This window comes from Mobula hypostoma, chromosome 4 (assembly GCF_963921235.1).
Source record: "Mobula hypostoma chromosome 4, sMobHyp1.1, whole genome shotgun sequence".
NCBI classification, from domain to species: domain Eukaryota; kingdom Metazoa; phylum Chordata; class Chondrichthyes; order Myliobatiformes; family Myliobatidae; genus Mobula; species Mobula hypostoma.
In genome coordinates, this window is record NC_086100.1 from 97,209,278 (window position 1) to 97,229,932 (window position 20,655).

The following is a 20,655-nucleotide window of genomic DNA, read 5'->3' on the forward strand; positions in this document are numbered from 1 at the left end:
CCAAGTTATGCTCTCTAAATAGGGCAGGGCCCCCCACACTCACATCTGATTGTCATCCCATTGATTGAAACACCTGACTCTTAATTTCCTAGAGGCTCACATACTTTTTCCAACAAATACATTCAATGTTGAATCATTTTTCACAATAAATAAATGAACAAATATAATGTATAATGTTTTTTGTATTTATTTAATTGGGTTCTCTTTATCTAGGTTTAGGACTTAAGTGAAAATCTGATCACATTTTAGGTCATATTTATATAGAAATAGAGAAAATTCAAAAGGGTTCACAAGTTTTTTAGCACCACTATATGTTGAATGTTGCGGAGAGAGAGAGAAGTGGAGAGAATGAAAAGGAGTCCGTGAAAAGGTGGAGATAAGGTGAGATTGGTTCTGGCCTACAGAGGCCTTCAAATCCTAGTAACTCAGGGCGTATCTGGAGTATCAATATATAAATAAGAGATGAATGAAATCTGAAATTCTAGAAGAGGAAAAATCAGCTGGAAAACTTGAGGTTCAAGAAGGGAACAGAGGGTTGCCTGAAACCACTGGATTCATTGTTGAGGCCTGAGGTCCGTAATGTCCCAGTTAAGGTTGCTGTCCTTGCATTGAGCTTCATTGAAATGATGTAGGAGGCTAAGGACAGGCAAGAGTGGGAAGGGGAATGAAGTGACAACTAACTGGAAGTTGAGGACCACCGTTTCTGATTGGATGAATGGTTTTGTTCAGCCAGCTATACTAGAGTTGGAATTGACCATTTGTGGTGATCTGCATGGTGCTCTCTTTGTTGTGTGTGTACTTATTTGTTCTTCATGAACCACACTAAATAAGAATATTAATTTTGTTAGGAAGCTGACATTTTTTGACAACTGGAGCTCATTGGCAGTTCATGTGGCGATGGATAACACAGTAATAATCGACAGCATCAGTGAGTATTACCACAGAATGAATCTGCAATATTCTGTATTTCTGCCATCATCCTGAGTTTGCACTGTTATTTTCTGCTGTTTCTGATTGGGGTGCGTGTGGGTTGTTGGGGGAGGTGTGGGGAGCAGAGGCAGGGTGGTTGCAAGTGCAACCCCAATTCAGATGTAGTATCAGAATCTTTTGAATGAGGTTTTAAACTTGGGCATTGCCTGCTGTTCCTGTGATTAGGGGAGCATAAATAATCCCTTGACAATATTTGAGGAAAAGCTTGTCTTGCATACTGTTATTACAGATCAAATCATTACAGTGCATTGAGGTAGAAGAAAATAAAATAATAATACAAAATAAAATGTAAAGGCTACAGAAAAAGTTATGTGCAGGTAAACAATGAAGTACAAGGTAGATTGTGAGGTCAAGAGTCTGTACAAGTCAACAGTACAAGAGGTCTGTTCACAAGTCTGATAACAGCATGATAGAAGCTGTACCTGAGCCTGGTGGTATGTGTTTTCAGGCTTCTGTATTTTTTGCCCAAAAACAGAGGGAAGAAGAGAGGATGGCCAGAGTGTTTGAGGCCTTTTGATTACGCTGGCCATTTACTGAGGTAGAGTGTATAGAAAGAGCCTTTTTTGTTTTGTTTTTCCAGAAATTAATTGCAAGAAAAACACTGGAGCCCAGGAGAACACGTATGCTTAGTTTTTACTATAGTGAGCCACGTACATAGGACATGGTGGTGTAATTCACATATTTTGTACTTATAACCTGTAATGAATTATGAAAACCACAAAACTACTCAATCTGCTGATCTGCCCCAGGCCACCAGACAAAGCCAACACTTTCATTTTGACCACACCTAGATGACTGGCATGTAGCTCCTCCAGCACTTTAGCTCTGAGCTTGGATGATGCAACTCTCAATCCCGGCATAAGACAACCTCCGTCAAGGGCAAGTTCATCTTGTCGTTGGAAGAAATGGGGGAACTGAAATTTCTGCTGTACATTTCAGCCATTTTGGGTTGCCATGTTGACCTGAGACAGTGCAGGGTCTTTTCTAGTTTCCTCTGGATCACCTCTGCCAAACGGAGATTTTCAATTTGCATTAGGGAGAATATGTCAAGAGAAGTGTCTTCTTTCGTAAATTTTTCAGGTATTTCTTTTTCCAACAATCCATCAGCATTTCCATGGTTAGTTGTCCTCTGGAATTGGATCTTCTGATTGTGTTGTCCAAGAAACAGAGACAATCTCTGCATTTGTGCTGCTGCTGGTAGTGGAACACCCTTCTGTGGGCTGAAAATGGACACCAGTGGTTGGTAATCAGTAATGAGGGTAAACTCACTCCCATACAAGTACTGGCTGAAACATTTTACACCCCAAACCAGTTTCAAGGCCTCTCTGTCAATCTGTGTATAATTTTTCTCTGCAATGGCAAGGGAACATGATAGAAAGGTGTTCACTTTCATCAGTCGTAACAAGTGACACGACTGCACCTATACCATAAGGCAAGGTGTCACAGGCAAGTTTCACTGGATGATGTGGATCATAATGTGTGAGTACAGTGTCTGACGTCACCTTTTTCTTTACCTTTTGGAAAGTCACCTCACACTGCTTTGTGCATTGCCATTTCTTCCTGATTTGTAGTAATGAGTTCAGGGGATGGAGCAGAGTAGTCAGGTTTGGCAGGAAGCTGTTTTATTAGGTGACATATTCTAAAATGGACCTTAACAGAGATATGTCCTTTGGCCTTGAAGTATCAACCACTGCTTGAAGTTTCTCAGCACACTTCTGTGATCTTTGTGCATTGATGGTGTGACCTGTGTAAGTGATGTTTGGATTAAAGAATTCTCACTTGTTGCATTGTGCTCTGAGCCCATAATCTTCAAATCTTTTTAACACTGCTTTGAAATTTTGGAGATGTTCCTTGTCATCCTCACTGGTAACAATGATGTCATCCAGGTAACACGGAGTACCTGGACTGCCTTGCAGCACCTGGTCTATAGTTTACTGCCAAATTGCAGGTGCAGGTGCTACTCCAAAAATAACTTTATTATAGTGTTAAAGCTCTTTGTGAGTGTTTATGTTGAGAAACACTTTGGAGATAATTCTGAGGCTTCAAAAGACACTAGTCAGGCCGCACTTGGAGAATTGACAACAGTCTTGGGCCCCATATCTCAGAAAGAATTTGTTGGCATTGGAGAGTGTCCAGAGGAGTTTCACAATGATGATTCTGGGAATGAAGGGGTTAATGTGAGGAGTGTTTGGGTCTGTTCTCACTGGAATTTAGATGAATGGTGGGGGGGGGTCTCATTGAAACCTACCAAATGCTGAAAGTACTAAATAGGGTGGATGTGGAGAGGAAGTTTCCTATGGTGGGGGTATCCAGAATTAGAGAACACAGCCTCAAAATTGAGGGGCGGCCTTTTAGAACATAGATAACGAGGATTTTATTTTAGCCAGAGTAGTGAATCTGTGGATTGCTCTTTCAGACTGAGGTGGAGACCAAGTCTGTGGGTATAGTTAAAGCGGAAGTTGATAGTTACCTGATTGGTCAGGGCATCAAAGTTTATGGCACGAAAGCAGGTGTATGGGCTTGAATGGGATCCAGGATCAGCCATGATGAAAAGGTGGAGCAGGCTCAATGTACTGAATGGCCTAATTCTGCTCCCATGTCTTGTGGTCTTACGGACTTTTCTTCCATCTCCTTCTGTAGGTAGGCCTTTGCTGAAGTGATTTCCTCCAGGAAGGTTTGCAGAGATATCTTCTGTCCTGCACAGAGGGTATTAACCTACTTTCAGTACTGGGTTGAAGGTGACCTTAAAATCACCATAGAACATGACAGACCCATCCTTCTTGGCTACTAGGACCACTGGCGTTGCCTATGGGCTCCAGTCAGCCTTGGAAAGAATTCCTTCAGATTCCATGCTATTGAACGCACTGACTACTTTATCGCAGATGGTATATGGAACCAGATGGGCTTTGTAAAACTTGGGTGTGGCATTTTCAGTTTTCCAATGCCATCTTTGAACACTTATGTAGCATCATCTGGTACCTTTCTAAATTTGCTTTCAGTTGAATCTTTGGTAGGGGATGTGGCATGCAAATATGGTAGATGGATCTCCAATTAAATTGTAGTTGACTGAGCCCATCATGGCCCCACAATGCTGGCCCTCCTGATTTTGTCACATACAAGCCTAATGTGGCTTTTGGTTGTTGTATTTCACTGTTGTGAATGTCATTCTCACAGAAGTTATTTTTTGTCCAGTATAAATTCTTAGTTAGATATCTGTAGACTTCACCTCAGTATCTTTGAAATGCCATTTAAATTCATTTTGTGGAATGACTGAAATAGCTGAGCAACATTGAATTGACATTGTAAATCTCAAGACTACCCAGTCCTGTGTCAATCTCATCATTACCAGATTTTTCATCAACAGCGTGTAGATTAGCGCTATTGTGAAACTGTGACTTGACTTTTTATCTTTTTCTCTTCAGCTCATGATAAAATGGCGGAGCAGACTCGATGGGCCGAATGGCCGACTTCTGCTTCTTTGTCTTATGGTCTGCCCTGTAAAGTACATTTATTTTTGTCTGCCTGACATGCTCTTTGAATGTGTCCTATATTTTCTGCAAGTTTTGTCTTTAAACATGCAGTGGTATGGTGTATGTGAGCCCCTGTCATAACGGTAACGCAATTTGTTTTTTTCAGGCAGGTTTCTGCTTAGACATTACAATTTTGTTTACACTCACTTTCATTCCTGACTGCTACTCAACTGCATCTCTGCTGTTTCCATTGATACGGCTAACTCAACCACTCTTTTAAATGTGATTTGTGCTTCAGTTAGGAGCCATTTTGGAATGCTTTCTTGTAAGATTCCACAAGCTAAACGACCTCTCAGTGCATCATTAAGCCCATCACTGAACTGACAATCTCTTCAATTCAGCCACATTAGATGTAATGGACCCACTTCCCCCCGCCACTCCTTTTGATTCTGTTTATGAACCCTGAAGTGTTCTGCAGTCAACAATTGTTATGGTTCTAAATATTCCTGCGTTATTTTCACGATATCACCAATGCTCATTTCAGCTGGTTTGGTCAAGGCAGTTAAACCCTATGCAAACTGTATGCTCTTCCACCAATTGCACTCTGCAAAACTGTCACTCATTTCTCGTTGGCTATTTCATTTGCTTCAGAATACTGCCCAATTTGTTCAGTATATTTTATCCAATTACCATTTGTGCATTTGAATGCACCTATCTTTCTGATATAGCCAGCCATTTTTATTATTTATTTATTATTATTATCACTTGGTATTCATTCACTATGAATATGTGAATTTTGTCCACTTCTGCCTTTTTTAAAACTTGACTTTTTCTTCCCCATTCCAAAGAAAAAAACAGTGCTGCACTTTAAAAAAAATTCAAATGTCTCTTTATCTCCTTCTGGAGAAAAATACAGGACGGGCTGCACTTTTTTTTTAAAAACTTGAACGCCTCGCTTTGCTTCAACAGGTAGGTAGATGCCTTGGGTTCATTTTAAAGTGTACTCATCGCTACTGTTGTGTTTTGTAACTCCAGAAACTAATAGGAAGAAAAATACGGGAGCCTGGGAGAATGTGTACAAAAGACATGGTGGCATAATGTCATATGCCATTCGCATACTTTGTACATATACCTTATAATGAACTATGTAAACGACAAAGAATGCTTATTTAAACAAAATATTTACAATATTACTGAAATATTAAATACACAACAGAGTCCATGAAGAGGAGGCTGGTTTCCATGATGTGATGTACTGTGCCTACAACTGTCTGCAATTTTTTCCGGGTATGTGCAGAGCAGTTGTCATACCAAGCTATTATGTATCCAGGTGCAATGCTTTCTGGGGTGCAGCAATAAAAATTGGTAAGGATCGATGGGGACATGCCAAATTTCTTTGGAGGTGGTCCCATTGAATCCTAGGAATCAGTGCCTCCCTCTGCAACTGGATCCTTGACTTCCTGACTAACAGGCCACAATCAGTAAGGATGGGCAGCAATACTCTGTTACAATTATCCTGAGCACTGGTGCTCCACAAGGTTGCATCCTCAGCCTCCCACTCTACTCCCTGCACAGTCATGACTATGTGGTCAGATTCTGCTCTAACTCCATCTACGTAGTGGCCGTACCTCAAATAACGATAAGTCGTAGTTCAGGAAGCTCTTAACCTTAGCAAAGTTGATATAGACAGAAGCACGTGTACTGCCCCCCTTCCTGGAGTCAGTGACCAGCCCTTTTGTTGACATTGAGGGAAAAGTTGTTGTCCAGTTGCAGAGGGAGGCATTGACTGCCAGGATCCAGACTTTGGTGAAAGATTTGCCTGGATTTATGGTGGTATAGTATTGAAGTCAGAGCTGTAGTCAATAGACTGTCAGAGCTATAGTCGTGGACCTATTTCGGCAGTTGGCAAATTCTAGTGGGTTAAGGTTGTTTGGAAGGCTGGAGTTGGTCCATGACCAGTCTCTCAAAGCACTTCATGATGTTAGATGTCAGAGCCACTGGGCAGTATTTTTTAAAGTAGATTATCTTGTTTTAAAGTCTTAAGGCAAGAGGTAACAACAGCCTGAAACAGGGACAGGTTAAAATGTCTGCAAATATCCCTGATAGCTGTTCCACACAGGAGCCAAGGGCACAGCTGGGGTCACCATCCGGGCCATATGCTTTCCGTGGGTATGTCCTCTGGGAAACTGATCTTAAATCTGCAACATTACTGTAGATCCAGGTGATCACATACCCATTCCCCTCTGTTCAAAATGTATATCGAATGCATTGTTCGTCGGGAAGGATGTGCTGTTGTTGGCGATGCTGTCTGACTTTGTTTTATAGTATGTAAGCCCTAATTGTTGCCAAATAATTCATCCAACTGTTTGTGACTGAATCCTGTTACATCCATACATGTCTGCAGACTCCCTGGATAAGTTAGTGTACTTCACATTCTATTGTAGGTGAAACATTATGAAACTTTGGTCGGTGATCTTTCAGTGTTTCCCTGCTCAGGTTGAAGGGAGAGAGTCCAAACCTAATTCCTATCTTGCAATCAGCAAAAAAGTGAAAAATCTTGTATCTCCATGTAGGTATTGGTTACTAAACATTATTTCCTATTGCCCACTTTCTCTTCGTTTCTTTTATCTATATGAATTAAAGAAACTCTTTATGCAAATATGTATCTTGGTGTAATTCATTCTTGCTAGTGCTGGGAATATAGCCTAAGTTGTTACTAATCTAAATGCTAAGGTATTATGACCATAAGAAGGGGTTGATTTTGTTTTTTAAGTTGCGTGCTGGCTGTGGGCACGGTTGGCAGGGCTGGTATTCAATGCCCTTGTAAAATTGGAGGTTTGTCACTTTGAACCACTTCAACTCTTGTGAACTTGGAGATTCCCAAGTATTTTATCCAGGAACAGTAAAAGAAGAAAGCCGTACTTGCCCAAGTCTGCAAAGTGATTTGGGGTGAGCTGTCTTGTAACAAAACCGTGGGTTTTGAAGGTGCAGCTAAAGAACCCTTGACAAGTTACTGCAGGCACAGTGCATTGATGGGGCAGGTAGGGGTAGGGGCTGAATGGGATGCCAGTCAAGCAGAGTACTTTATCTAGGATGATATTGAGTCTACAGATGCTCGAATCTGGAGTAACTCCGCGGGTCGGGCAGTATCTGTGGAGGGAAATGGACTGTAAGCGTTTCGTATGAAGACCCTTTATCAGAACTGAAAGAGTGGGGGGAGATGGGCAGTATTAAGAGGTAAGGGAAATGGGATGGAGTGAGAGCTGGTAGATCGAGGTGAGCGGGATGATAGGTGGATAGGAGGTAACAAAGAGTCGAATCTGACAGGAAAGGAAGATGGAGCGTGTAACCAGGTCAGGGAGGTGGATCTGCCAGATGATAACAGTTGGGGTGGGGGGAGGGCTTGGGAGTGTTATTGAAAGACGTTCATTGTGGCAAGCGAAGCATTTTCTGTCAGACACCTAACATGCCTTGTGGTTGGTGGAAAGTCAAAGATGAATTACTCATGTTTAATCCACAGTTTCTAACCTGATTTTAAGAAAACGGTTAAATAAAGCTGGTTAAGTATTACACTTATTTCTTTGTAATAGCTTCTCCCTTTTTGAAAGCCACTGTTTCACACTTTGCTTTGTAATAGAGATGCTATGCCAGTCTGAGAGTACATATGGAGGGGCGGCAGCAGCATTTCCTCAAGCCGATGGGCCAAGACGGTTCAATGGGTATCCGTCGGGTGCAGACTCCTCAGAAGATGCATTGTCATGGAAACCGTTAGTATTGCTAATACCCCTGAGGCTGGGGCTCAGTGAAATCAACGAAGCATACATCAAAACACTAAAGGTACAGTTTGGTTTGCTTCCCGGTATTCCTGCCTCAAAAGTGTATGGAAAAAAGCAAATGATTGCAACTGCCTCACAAAGCTCTTGTGTTGATTTTGGAAAAGCATTGTATTTAGTGTGCCTGCAGTCTCTTAACAGAGCTGACCTCACCATAATCTCCCAAAGCCTCTCTTCCTCTGTCCTGCCAGGTGAGAACAATCTCAGCTGGTTTATTATTACCTATCCACACACAGCCAGGAAATCTGTTGCAATATCATCTTTCCCTGCTCTCCAGTGTTATCTTTCACCACCACCTCCTGAGCAAATAACCTCCACCTCACCTTTCCCAACAGAAGGATCTGGCTTTAGTGTTCTCTTTCTCATCCACTAACATCATCGTAGATACAACTCTTCTAGATAACACCCAGTTCCACGTCACCAGTCAATTCACTGCTTTGTCTGATGGCCAGCCTGGGATGAGCAGAAATACTGAGAATACTGAAGCCACTGGCTTCACACCACATGGGGAATTCAGTTCCCTAGCCACTGATTCCATCTGTCTCCCTGGTCATTGCTTGACCTTCAATCAGACCTTTACATCCCTGTGCCAAGCCGCAAACTCCACATCCTTTCTGTCGGTCAAGACCTTCTAATTCCACCTGCAGATCATCTCTCCCTCACCTCAGTTCTTCTTTTGTGTCAGTACATACCCGTGAATGGCTTTGTTTCAGGACATGACTATTCTGATGTAGTTCTGGCAGATAACCATCTTCCATTTCCTATAAATAGGAGATCATCCTATTCCCTGCTAACATCTTCTAATTCTCACTGTTCACAAATCCATTTACCCATGGCCCTGTGCTTATCCACAACATGCTGGTTTTTCAAAGCCTCATTTTCAAACTCTTACTTGTTTTTTCAAATAACGTACCCAAATCTGAAATTTTCTCCAGCTCTATAACCTTCCAAAGTATTTGCTCTTCTTCATCTCTGGCCACTTTCACCTCCCTGATGTTTTAATCAATCCTTATCTTTAATTGCCCAGGCCTCACCTTGGGAATTCCCTAAACTTTTCTACCCCCTTTCCTTCTTTGAGAGCTTTCTGCTATAATGCTCCTTTGCATGGATCATTGCCTTCTACTCTTCAGCCCTCGCTCCCTCCTTGGTACTGCATCTGTTTCATTCTCTTCTCTTTCAGAAATGCTTTATGTTGCCACAGTCTCTAGGAGTCATTGGTGGAAAGCCAAACAGTGCCCATTATTTCATCGGCTATGTAGGTCAGTAATTAATGAAATGTATCTTTATTCCTGTTATCTCTAAATGGCTGTGCTATTTTTTAGTAGATTAAAAATATTAATAATGAATAGTTTACAGTATGTATGAAGGTAAGTGATAGGCATGTCAGAAAATGAACTTGTGGGTTAAGGAACAGTAGATAATGGGCAACAAATAAAACTGCAGATACTAGAATCGAAAATAAAAATTGGGACAGGAGATTGTTGCTGAATGGTTTCAACTACCGCTAGACACAACACTGATTCGAGTGAACAGTTTTTAAATAGCATCAGTTGCGTGCGTTTGAGTTCAAAAAGCACCGATTTTTGTCACTGATAGTTGGCAGAACATAAGCAGCGAGACAATTCAGAACTGTTTTGCTTGCAGTGGTTTCAAGCATTCATGCTTGGAGCTGCCAGAAATGGCTGGAAGTGAAAATGAAACTATTTCACTATTTCAACAAGATAGAAACCACAAATAATTTGAAGGTATCAAATTCTTTGAAGTTTCTACTTTGAAGCAAACATCTTGAATATTACGATGAAGAGTTATAGAAAAGTACAGCACAGAAGCAGGCAGGCCTTTTGGCCCATCTAGACCATGCTGAACCATTGAAACTGCCGACTCCTATTGACCTGCACTAATGGAGTCGTAGAAAACGAAGATGCAATCATCGACAGCAGTGTATGAAGACAGTCCATTATCTGCACTAGGTGTCTGTGCTGATTTTATTCATTTACAGTCAAAAGAGCATGAAGCAGATGGATTCCTCCATCAATAAGTATTAGGAACTAATAAGCAGTTTTACAGTACTGCGGTTGTATTGGTAGTGTTCTAATTTGTTCTGTATTTCAGTTAAATACATAATTTCTTACTCGGATTGTCCGTTTTATTTTTAAACTATTTTCATGAAACTTTGGTTAATTAAGGCAGCTGCTTAATTGGGCCAAATGTACTGGTCCTGATGTGTCCCAATGAACCAGAAGCCAGAATTTCCAAAATACTTGAAAGTTCAAAGAAATAATAATGATAATAAGTAAATAAGCAATAAATATTGAGAACATGAGAAGAGTTCTTGAAAATGAGTCTGTTGGTTGTGGGAATATTCCACTGATGGAGCAAGTGAAGTTGAGTGAAAGTATCCCTTTGGTTCGAGAGCCTGATGGTTGAGGGGTAATAACTGTTCCCGAACCTGGTGGTACTTTCTTCCCGGTGGCAGTAACAGGAAGGGAGGATGTCCTGGGTGATGTGGGTCCCTGCTGATGGATGTTGCTTTTATGTAGATGTGCTCAGTGGTTGGGAAGGCTTTATCCATGATGGTCCGGGCTGAATCCACTACTTTTTGTAGGATTTTACATTCAAGGGCATTGGGTGTTTCCATACCAAACTGGTGCAGCCAGTCAATATACTCTCCACTACACATCTGTAGAAGTTTGTCAAAATTTTAGATGTCATGCTGAATCTTCACAAACTTTTAAAGAAGTAGAGGGGCTGCCGTGCTTTTTTTTTGCAATTGCACTTATGTGCTGGGCAGGTCCCCCAAAATAAAAACATCTAGGAATTTAAAGTTGCTGACCCTCTCCACCTCTGATCCTTCGATGAGGACTGGCTCATGGACCTTTGGTTTTCTTCTCCTGAAACTTAAAATTAGCTAGGTCTTGCTGACACTGAATATAATGTCTGTGAATATATCCCTGGGATCCTTAATCTTGTGGCACTGTAACATTAAAGCCCACAAGGTTTTAATGAACAAGTTACTCTCTCACACTAATCATCTCATTGTCCCTTCCACAAATAATGACTTGTTGCAATTCTGTGACTAGGCTAATTTCAACTAGATACAGCAAACCATACACATGTCCAGACTTGTAACCTGTTAATGATTTTATTGAATGGATCTTTATGTAGCCATAATTATAAACATAAGAATTCTTATGCTGTTTGGTTCTCAGAAGATGAACTGATCTATCTTGACCCACACACAACCCAGCCTGCGGTGGAGTCATTTGAAGACTTCTCTATACCAGACGAGAGCTTCCACTGTCAGCACCCTCCCTGTAGAATGAACATCGGTGACCTGGACCCTTCCATTGCAGTGGTAAGTTCAGTAATTCAGGACTGGCTGAGCACTGCCAGTCTAAAGTCTTTAAAGAAAATGATTAATCAAGCAGGAGCATCAAGCCTTCTCACTATCTGATCATGGCTGATCTTCTCTACGCCAGTGTCATTTTCCTGAAGTAGCTTGCTTTGTTTGGAGGTGATTCCTTTTTCAAAGTTCAAAGTACATTTATTACCAAAGTATGTATTCTATACACAACCCTGAGATTCATCTCCTTACAGGTAGCCACAAAACAAAGAAACCAAATAAGAGAGAAAACCGTTAAACATCCAATGTGCATTAAAAAAAAATCATGCAAACAATAAAAGTAAACAAATAACATGCATGAATGTGAATCCACAGCCAAGAAGCCAGTCATCACTACAGCCACAGCCTCAGTTCAGTGCAGAGAAGAGTAAACTTCGTGGGGCAATGGGCAGCAAGCTGAACTCTGGGCAGTCCCTTGCTTTTGGCCCTAACATACTGATCTTTTTGATCTGGCCTTAGATTGGCCAAACCTTGGCTTATTCCTCGCTCTCAGGCCTGAACCACAGGTGGTTGTACAGCCAGTTTAAAAGCTCAACTCCAAAAGGGAAGTTGCAGGCTATTGATTGCTGTGATCATTTTCGAGAAAAGGTGTGAGTTCTTGTTTCCCCTTCTAACTTCCTTCTCCTGTTAAGCCCATATGTTAAAAAGCACTTAGCATCACTTATCCCTATTGAATATAAACCATGCTGAGCTATTTATTCTGATGGTAACAGGAAATAGCAATGAAATGCACTCTGGCCTTGGGGAATAGGTGGCAAAAGACAGAACACATTGCCTTTGGGGCTTAGTTCTGCTTCTTGTTCAAACTGCTGGGGTAATAATTGGTTCAAGTGTGCCTAATTTAAGAGAGTTTGGGACACTTAAGGATATGCCTGGTATTGATGCACAAGTAAAAAGTTGAATTTATTTGTATTAGGCTTCCTATTCTGTACCTTAAAGATTTAATACTCCAGACTTCCAATCCCAGTTGCTGAGTTGCAGTAAGCAGACAACACTGGGGATGAACACATTTGGATGCTGAGTTCCAAGTCATTCAGGACTTATTCATTGCGGTATATGATAGAATGGGCTTTGCCTCTATTGTCTGTACATCAAAGTTTGTCTTCAAATATGTCCCTGATATACAACACTGCAAAAGATGGATCATTTCCTAGATCTAGGCAGCCACCTTTGATGGTGTAATATAGTTTTGCCAGCACAGTCTCTAGGTTTCTGAGGGGAAATGTCTGAAGATTGGGACCCCCAACTTGCTTCAAAGCTGCTGGTCTATGAGGTAGTAGTGTTCCCTACCCTCCTGTGACATGGGCAACTTGTATTGGAGTTGCATCTCCAGCTCTGCTTTGCAAAATCCATGAGTAAGATACATTTCCAGCCTTGATGCCCTAAATACGCTCAGGTGGCCTCCAGTACAGATCATACTAAGCATTAAGCTTCAAAAAACAGACCCCTTTTCCAAACTTTCTCATGGTAAAACACTACCAGATGGGCAGAGCAAACAAAGATAATCCTCCTCACTGCCACCTTCAGCAAGCCTGGATGTCAAAGTCAAATAAACTTTATTATCAAAGTACCATAGGATTAATTTTCTTACAGGCATTTACAGGAAAATAAAGAAATACGATAGAAGTTATGAAAAACTATAAATACTGACAAACAGCTGATAAGCAGAAGAAGACAAATTGTGCAAATTAACAAAATAGATCTATGAACATGAGTTGTAAAGAGTCCTTGAAAGTGAGCCTCTGGGTTATAGAATCTCTTCAGAGTTGTGGTGAGAAGTTATCTGGCATTTCAGGAGCTTGATGCTCGTGAGGTAATAACTGTTCCTGTTCAGTTCTGATGAAGGTCTTGGCCCGAAACGTCAACTGGTTACTCTTTTCCATAGATGCTGCTTGACTTGCTGAGTTTCCCCAACATTTTTTGTATTGCTTGTGTGCTGTCACGGGGCAGATCCAATGCCATGGAATTTAAAGCTGCTGTCCCTCTCCACCTCTGATCCCCTGAGGAGGACTGGCTTATGGACTTCTCTTTGGTCTTACTGACACTGAGAGAACATTGTTGTGGCACCATTCAGCCAGATTTTCAATCTGCCTCCATATTTCAATTTGTCACCACCTTTGATTTGGCTAACAACAGTGGTGTCATCAGCAAGCTTAAATACAGCATTGGAACTGTACTTAGCCACAGAATCTTAGGTATATTGTGATTAAAGCAGGGGGCTAAGTACACAGCCTTGTGCTTACGTTGAGTGCAGAGATGTTGTTGCCAGTCATGCTAAATGGGGTCTGCAGGTGAGTAAATCTAGGGTGTCGTTGCATGACACTTGGTCGTCTGGATCATTGATGTAGCCTGTGACGATCCAGGACCCCAGCAACAGTGCTTGCAGCACCCCACTAATCATAGCATCTTTATCTTATAACCTCTTGGGTGTCAACGCATTAAAGATCTTTTGAAAGTATGAAAACACCACATCCAATGGTTCTTTTATCTGTTTTGCTGGTTATAAGTTTAAAACACTGTAATGTGCATCAAACATGATTTCCCTCCCATATTTCCACGTTGGCTCTGCCTGCTGAGATTAATTTCTAAGCACCCTGTCGTTATTTCCTTAAGGATGGAATTCTGCACTTCCCCTGCCACTAATATCAGACAAAACGATACACCTTGCTGATGACACCACTGTTGTTAGCCAAATCAAAGGTGGTGACAAATTGGTATATAGGAGGAAGCTTGAAAATCTGGCAGAATGGTGCCACAGCAATGTTTCCCAGCTTTTCTCTTTCCTTACTTACAGAGTGAGGCTATACTTGATACCTTTCAGTGCTAGAAAACTGTTCAGAGTCCAGAGGAAGCTAGTTAACAGTGCAAATGCTAAATCCATTGCTGCCTTGTTCAAGGTGTCTGCAGGCAGATCATTGAATTGTGGTAATTTCTCCAACTGTTTCCTAACCAATGTTAATTTATTTCAACTCCTTATTTCTGGAGGTCTTCTGTGAAAATGGGCCCAGAGTGTTTAATTTCTCTGTTATTTGTTTATTTCCCAATATAATTTCTGCTTTCTGTATGTGAAAGATCCACATATATAAGAAGAAATACTGTCCCAACAAATTTGATTACAAAATGATAGAAATATTAAATTGTGGACAGTGGTCAACTTGCCCATTGTTCTGGAAGGAGCTTGGATCATTAGGTTAGTGGGGATAATTCTACAAGTGCTGCATGTCTGTAGCAGGACTCTATTGGCTCCACTACTACTACTACTACGTCGACTCAGGCCTAGGGGGCCAGTGTCCGGCACGATGACGGACTCTCCACTTCTTCCTCTCCCTCATCAGTGTGTTCAGTTCATCTACATTAGCTGCGCCCCTGTCTTCTAGGAGTGTGTTGACCATAGTCTTGGGAGGGCACCCAGGGTTCATCCTCCTGTGCTCAGGCTCCCATATGATGACTAGGCTGGCAGGTAGCTCGGGGTGGCGTAGACAGTGCCCCGCTAGTTGCAGTCTTCTCGCCTCGATTTTAGTGGAGAGCATCGGTAGGTTGTTATAGAGCTCGTCGTTCGTCATGTGCTGTTGCCAACTCACATCAAGAGCCATCCGGAGCATTCGTGTATAGCAACCATCTAGAGACTTCCGCATAGTCTTGGTGAGTGTCCACATCTCGCATCCCTACGTGAGAATGGACTCTGTGACTGCTATGAAAATCCACCTCCCTGCTAAAATATGCACAATCCCTCCTACACAGTCAACCCCAAGCACACCCTCCTGCCCAACCAACCCCATAATCACACACGTACTCCCATTACACCCCCATCACTTTTCATGAATTCCTTGTTTAGAATGGGAGCAAAGGAACAGATGATGACTTGCAGTCTTCAAAGGTTCACTGAATTGTCAAAGTATGCATTACAGTACAACTCTGATATTCGTCTTCCCCAGATAGCCATGAAATACAGAAAGACTATGGGTGTTGATGAAAGATCAGACATCAACTCCGCCCCCCCTCCCCCACTGGCACGAAAAAGAAAAAGACAAACTTAGCAGACCCCAAAATCCCCCCACTCTCCCACTGCAAAAACACAGCGACAATAACAGTCCCTGACCCCCTCACCTAAGACCCCAACACTCTGTCAGGTGTAGAAGCCAAAGAGTGAATGCTTGTCAATCCATGCATGGTTTATAATTTCTTCAGTGCTGGACATTAATTACTTTGTTTGTTCTCCTTTAGGGGTTTTTCTGCAGCACCGAAGAGGATTTTAACGATTGGTGTCAAAGAATGAAAATGGTATGACTGATTCTTCTGATGTGAATTGGATCTTTGCAGCCAGATTCTGTCTGTCTGGCTACCTTCCTATTTATGCTTTAAAAAAAGACACATGCCATTGAGCTTGGGGAAGTAATGAGCATTAAGAGCAGCCAGAGTTTCCTTTGCACTTGCTTTCTGATGTAAAACAACCTGTGGTCTCTAGTGGAGACACAAGGAACTGCAGATGCTGAAATCAATAGGTAAAGACATGCTCTGTGTTTACCTCCACCCTTTCCTCCTCGCATCTGGCTCCATCTGCCCCATCATTTTTCCTTCCTTTTCTGTCTCTTAACTATTGCGTGTCACCTCCTACCTAAACCCTCCCTCTTACCTCTTTACTGGCCCTCTTCTCTCCCCCCCCCATTCCTGATGCAGGGTCTCAACTGTAAATGTCAGTAGTCCCTTTGCCTTCACAGATGCTGCCTGACCCATTGAATTCCTCCAGCAGTTTTTTTTTTACAATTTATTAATAACATTTTTCTCAATTAGAATACCAGTTATCTCATTTGGAATTATCAGTAGAGTCTCGGTCAGAAGAATAGACTGAACTTGCTTAGGTAAAGTCAGTGATCACAGTTGGAAAAGAAATTGAAATAGGAGCATAATATATCCTGTCTGTAATGGTAGATTCCAATGGTGTTGGTTGAGTTGTTTGTTGTGCATTTTGTACACTAACATTGATTATTCCAAATAGAATTCTATTCTCATTTAACAGTTGTTTATTTCTGAAAGATTTTGGTCGTGGTGTTTAATTAAAAGCAAGATATTATTGTAACGTTCAGTTTAAGCTGCTGCTATGAAGTACATTTAAGATTCTGAAGGGGACAAATGCATTTCCTTGTGTGTTTTTGTATTACTGTGCCAGTGCAGTAAATCCAGAGGACACACATTGTCAGATGCAGTGCTGCAGCCCAGGGGCTTCACCATCCACTGAAGGACAGGCCAGAGTGTGCATCATCATCGTGGTGCACGGACGTGGCGAGCTTGTCTCAGTCCTGCGTACCCGACCTGAAACATCTTGCAGTCAAGTGTCATCCATTTTAGCAGCTAAGGGATTTTCCCACCGTTATCTGGGTGGCAGTGTGCATTGCACCTCAGGCCAATGTCAGACAGGCACCAGAGAAGCTGAGCACCATGATTAGCACACCCTGATGCCTTCCTGATCATTCCAGGGGATTTCTATCAGGCCAGCTTCAAACAGTGTTTGACCAACCATCACCAACCTATTACATGTGGAACCAGAAGAGCCAACGAACTTGACTACTGTTGCATCACCGTAAAGAATGCTTACTGTGCAATTCCATGCCTGCACTTTGGCAAGTCCAATCACCTGGCTGTACTTCTACTCCCAGTGTACAGGCAGAGACTGAGAACTGCCGCACCAGTGGTGAGGACACAGAAGGGAGGTGGAGAAGTGTGTACAGAGCTACTTTGTATTGGTGGACTGGACGGTATTCAAGGATTCATCTTCAAATCTGAATGAATACGCCACAGTTGTCACCAATTTCATCAAGACCAGTGTGGATGAATGTATGGCTTCGAGAATGTATCGGACATACCCAAATCAAAAGCCACGGATGAACCAGGAGATTTGCAGTTTTCTGAGGGCTAGATCTGTGGCATTCAGTACCAATGATACAGAACTATACATGTAGTCCAGGTACATCCTTTGGAAGGCAGAAGTTAGAGACAGAACCAGATCTACATCAGCTCTGGCAGAGTTTGCGGAGTTTACTTCCTATAAAGCAAAAGCTAACATGAATGGCAGTGAGGGCCTCACTCCCAGATGAGCTCAATGCCTTTTATGCTCACTTTGAAAGGGAGAATAAAACTACACCAGTGCAAGTCCTGGCAGTATCTGGCAATCCTGTCATCTATGGTATACCTGGTATGGCACTGAAAACTTGTGACAACCTGTATTCAAATTCATCTTCAATCTCTCACTGCTGTAGTTGCAGTCTCCCACCTGCTTAAAAAGGAGAATCATACCAGTGCCCAAAAAGAGCAGGGAGAGCTGCCTCCACAACCATCACCCTGTTGCACTCACATCTACTGTGATGAAATACTTCAAGAGGTTGCTCATGGCCAGAATCAACTCCTGCCTAAACAAGAACCTGGACCTGCTGCAACTTGCTACTGCCACGTTAGTTCTACAACAGATGTAGTCTCACTCAGCCTCAGACTATCTGGACAACAGCAATACCTATGTCAGGCTGCTGTTTATTAATTACAACTCAGTATTCAACACCATCATACCCTCTGTACTAATCTATAAGCTCCAAAACCTGGGCCTCTATATGTCCCTCTGCAACAGGATCCTTGACTTCCTCATTGGGAAACTGCAGTTGTGGGGTTCAGAAATAACATCTTCTCCTTTAACAGCGCACACATCAACGATGCATGCTTAGCCCACTGCTCTACTCTCTCTACACCCATGACTGTATGGTTAGGCACAGCTCAAGTTTGTATAAGATGTTGGTGAGGCCTAATTTGGAGTTGTGTGTGTAGTTTTGGTCATTTACCTACAGGAAAATGTAAAGAAGGTTGAAAGAGTACAGAGAAAATTTACAAGTATGTTGATGGGTCTGGAGGACCTGAGTTATAAGGAAAGATTGAATAGATTAGGTCTGTATTCCTTAGAATGTTGAACATTGAGAGGAGATTTGATAGAGGTATACAAAATTATGAGGGGTATAGAAAGGGTAAATGCAAGCAGACTTTTTGCACTGAGATTGGGGTGGGACTACAACCAGAAGACATTGGTTAATGAAAGGTGAAAGATAAAAAGTTTAAGGGGAACATGAGGGGAAACTTACTCACTCGGAGGGTCATGAGAGTGTGGAACAAGCTGCCAGCACAAGTGGTGCATGCAAGCTCAATTTCAACATTTAAAGGAAGTTTGGATAGGTACATGGTAGGGGCTATGGTCCCAGCACAGGTCGATGGGAGTAGGCAGTTTAAATGGCTTTGACATGGACTAGATGTGCCAAGTGCTTTCAGTGCTGTACTTCTCTATGACTCGAAAGCCACCTATAAATTTGCCAATGACACTACTATTGTTGGCAGGCTTTCAGATGGTGTTGAAGAGACATACAGGAGTGAGGTAGATCAGTCAGTTGAGTGGTATTACAATAACACTCAATGTAAGTAAGACCAAGGAATTGATTGTGGATCTCAGGGAGGGGAGGTTGAGGAAATACGCTCCTGTACTCAGCGTGGAATCAGCAGTGGAAAGGGTGAGCCGTCTCAAGTTCTTTGGTATCAACATCTCTGAAAATATATCCTGGGCTCAACGTATTGATGCAGTTACAAACAAGGCATGACAGTGGTTATTCATTAGGAGTTTGAGCAGATTTGGTGTGTCACCAAAAACTCTGGCAAATTTCTATAGATGGAGCATGGAGAGCATTCTAACTAGTTGCATCACTGTCTGGTATGGAGGGCCCACTGCACGGATCAGAAAAGCTGAAGAAGGTTGCAAATTCAGCCAGCTCAATCATGGGCACCAGCTTCCCTGGCATCAAGGCCACCCTCAAGAGGTGATGCCTCAGAAAGATGGCATATGTCATAAAGTGCACCCGTCACTTAGGACCTGCCCTCTTCTCATTGCTACCATCAGGGAGGAGGTATCGGAGCCTGAAGACACACACTCATCATTTCTTAGGAATAGCTTTTTCTCTTCTACCATCAGGTTCCTGAATGGAAAGTGAACCAACCCATGAACACTGCCTATTTTTTTCTGCTTTCTTTTTGTAGCACTTAAGATATTTTTAGATATACTTACTGTAATTTATTGTGTTTTTAATATATTGCACTGAGCTACTGCTGTGAAACAAGTTTTAGAACATATGCCTGTGATATTAAACCTAGTTCTGACTTTGATTCATTGGTCAGTCAACCACCAAATATAGTGCTGCAACGTTTGGTTTCTCTCCGGCTGAAAGATTTAATTCTTAATTGATTTTGTATTCAAAGCCTCTTGAAAGTTTTTTTTTTGCATTATTTTAGGGATCAATTTCCACAACCTGTCTTTTATTGAAAATCTTAAAAACAACTGTCCTTAATTTTCACTACATGTTCTACATCTGCAATGCTGACAGTTCAATCCTCCTCACTTAACTAGTACTTTGTACCACTCATTCCCAGATTGTATATTTGACACTGGTAGAACTCTGCTTGGTAAATTGACAGTTTCACAGCTCTTTTATGTCTGCAGATTTCACAAGAAAAAGATGCCCTACCAATGTTTGAGCTGATGGATCACCAGAACACTCGCTTCCCTGATGTCCACTGCCTTACGCCTGGTAACAAACTATTCCCATTGAATTACTACTTTTGTTATTTATATTAGTTGTATCTAATAGAAATTTCAACTCTGGGAGGGCACATCTTGTACAACCTCTCATGGCCCTAGAACATCCTCCACAGTCGAGAAAGCTCACCAATGCCTCTATTTTCTGAGAAGACTGAAGAGAGCTGGTGCCTACAGATCCTAACATGCTGTATCACTGTGGTAGACAGGAGGGCTCTAGAATGGGGAGTTAAAGCTGCCCGATGCATCACAGGCACCAGTCTACCCACCATCACAGACATATGTACCGGAAAACAGTGCCCACCCTGGTAATGGATTGTCTGTCCCACTCCCATCCACACCGGG

At 42.0% G+C, this 20,655-nt stretch overlaps 1 protein-coding gene across 1 annotated transcript in view; it reads left to right on the plus strand.

The window, feature by feature from the left end:
* Positions 1-20,655, plus strand: part of atg4b (autophagy related 4B, cysteine peptidase) — a 78,364-nt gene that overhangs the window by 55,360 nt on the left and 2,349 nt on the right. The window contains exons 7-12 of the mRNA XM_063046233.1: positions 849-928; positions 8,098-8,297; positions 9,474-9,552; positions 11,503-11,648; positions 15,921-15,977; positions 20,215-20,302. Coding sequence (XP_062902303.1) covers positions 849-928; positions 8,098-8,297; positions 9,474-9,552; positions 11,503-11,648; positions 15,921-15,977; positions 20,215-20,302 — 650 coding nt within the window. The remainder of the gene's footprint in view (positions 1-848; positions 929-8,097; positions 8,298-9,473; positions 9,553-11,502; positions 11,649-15,920; positions 15,978-20,214; positions 20,303-20,655) is intronic.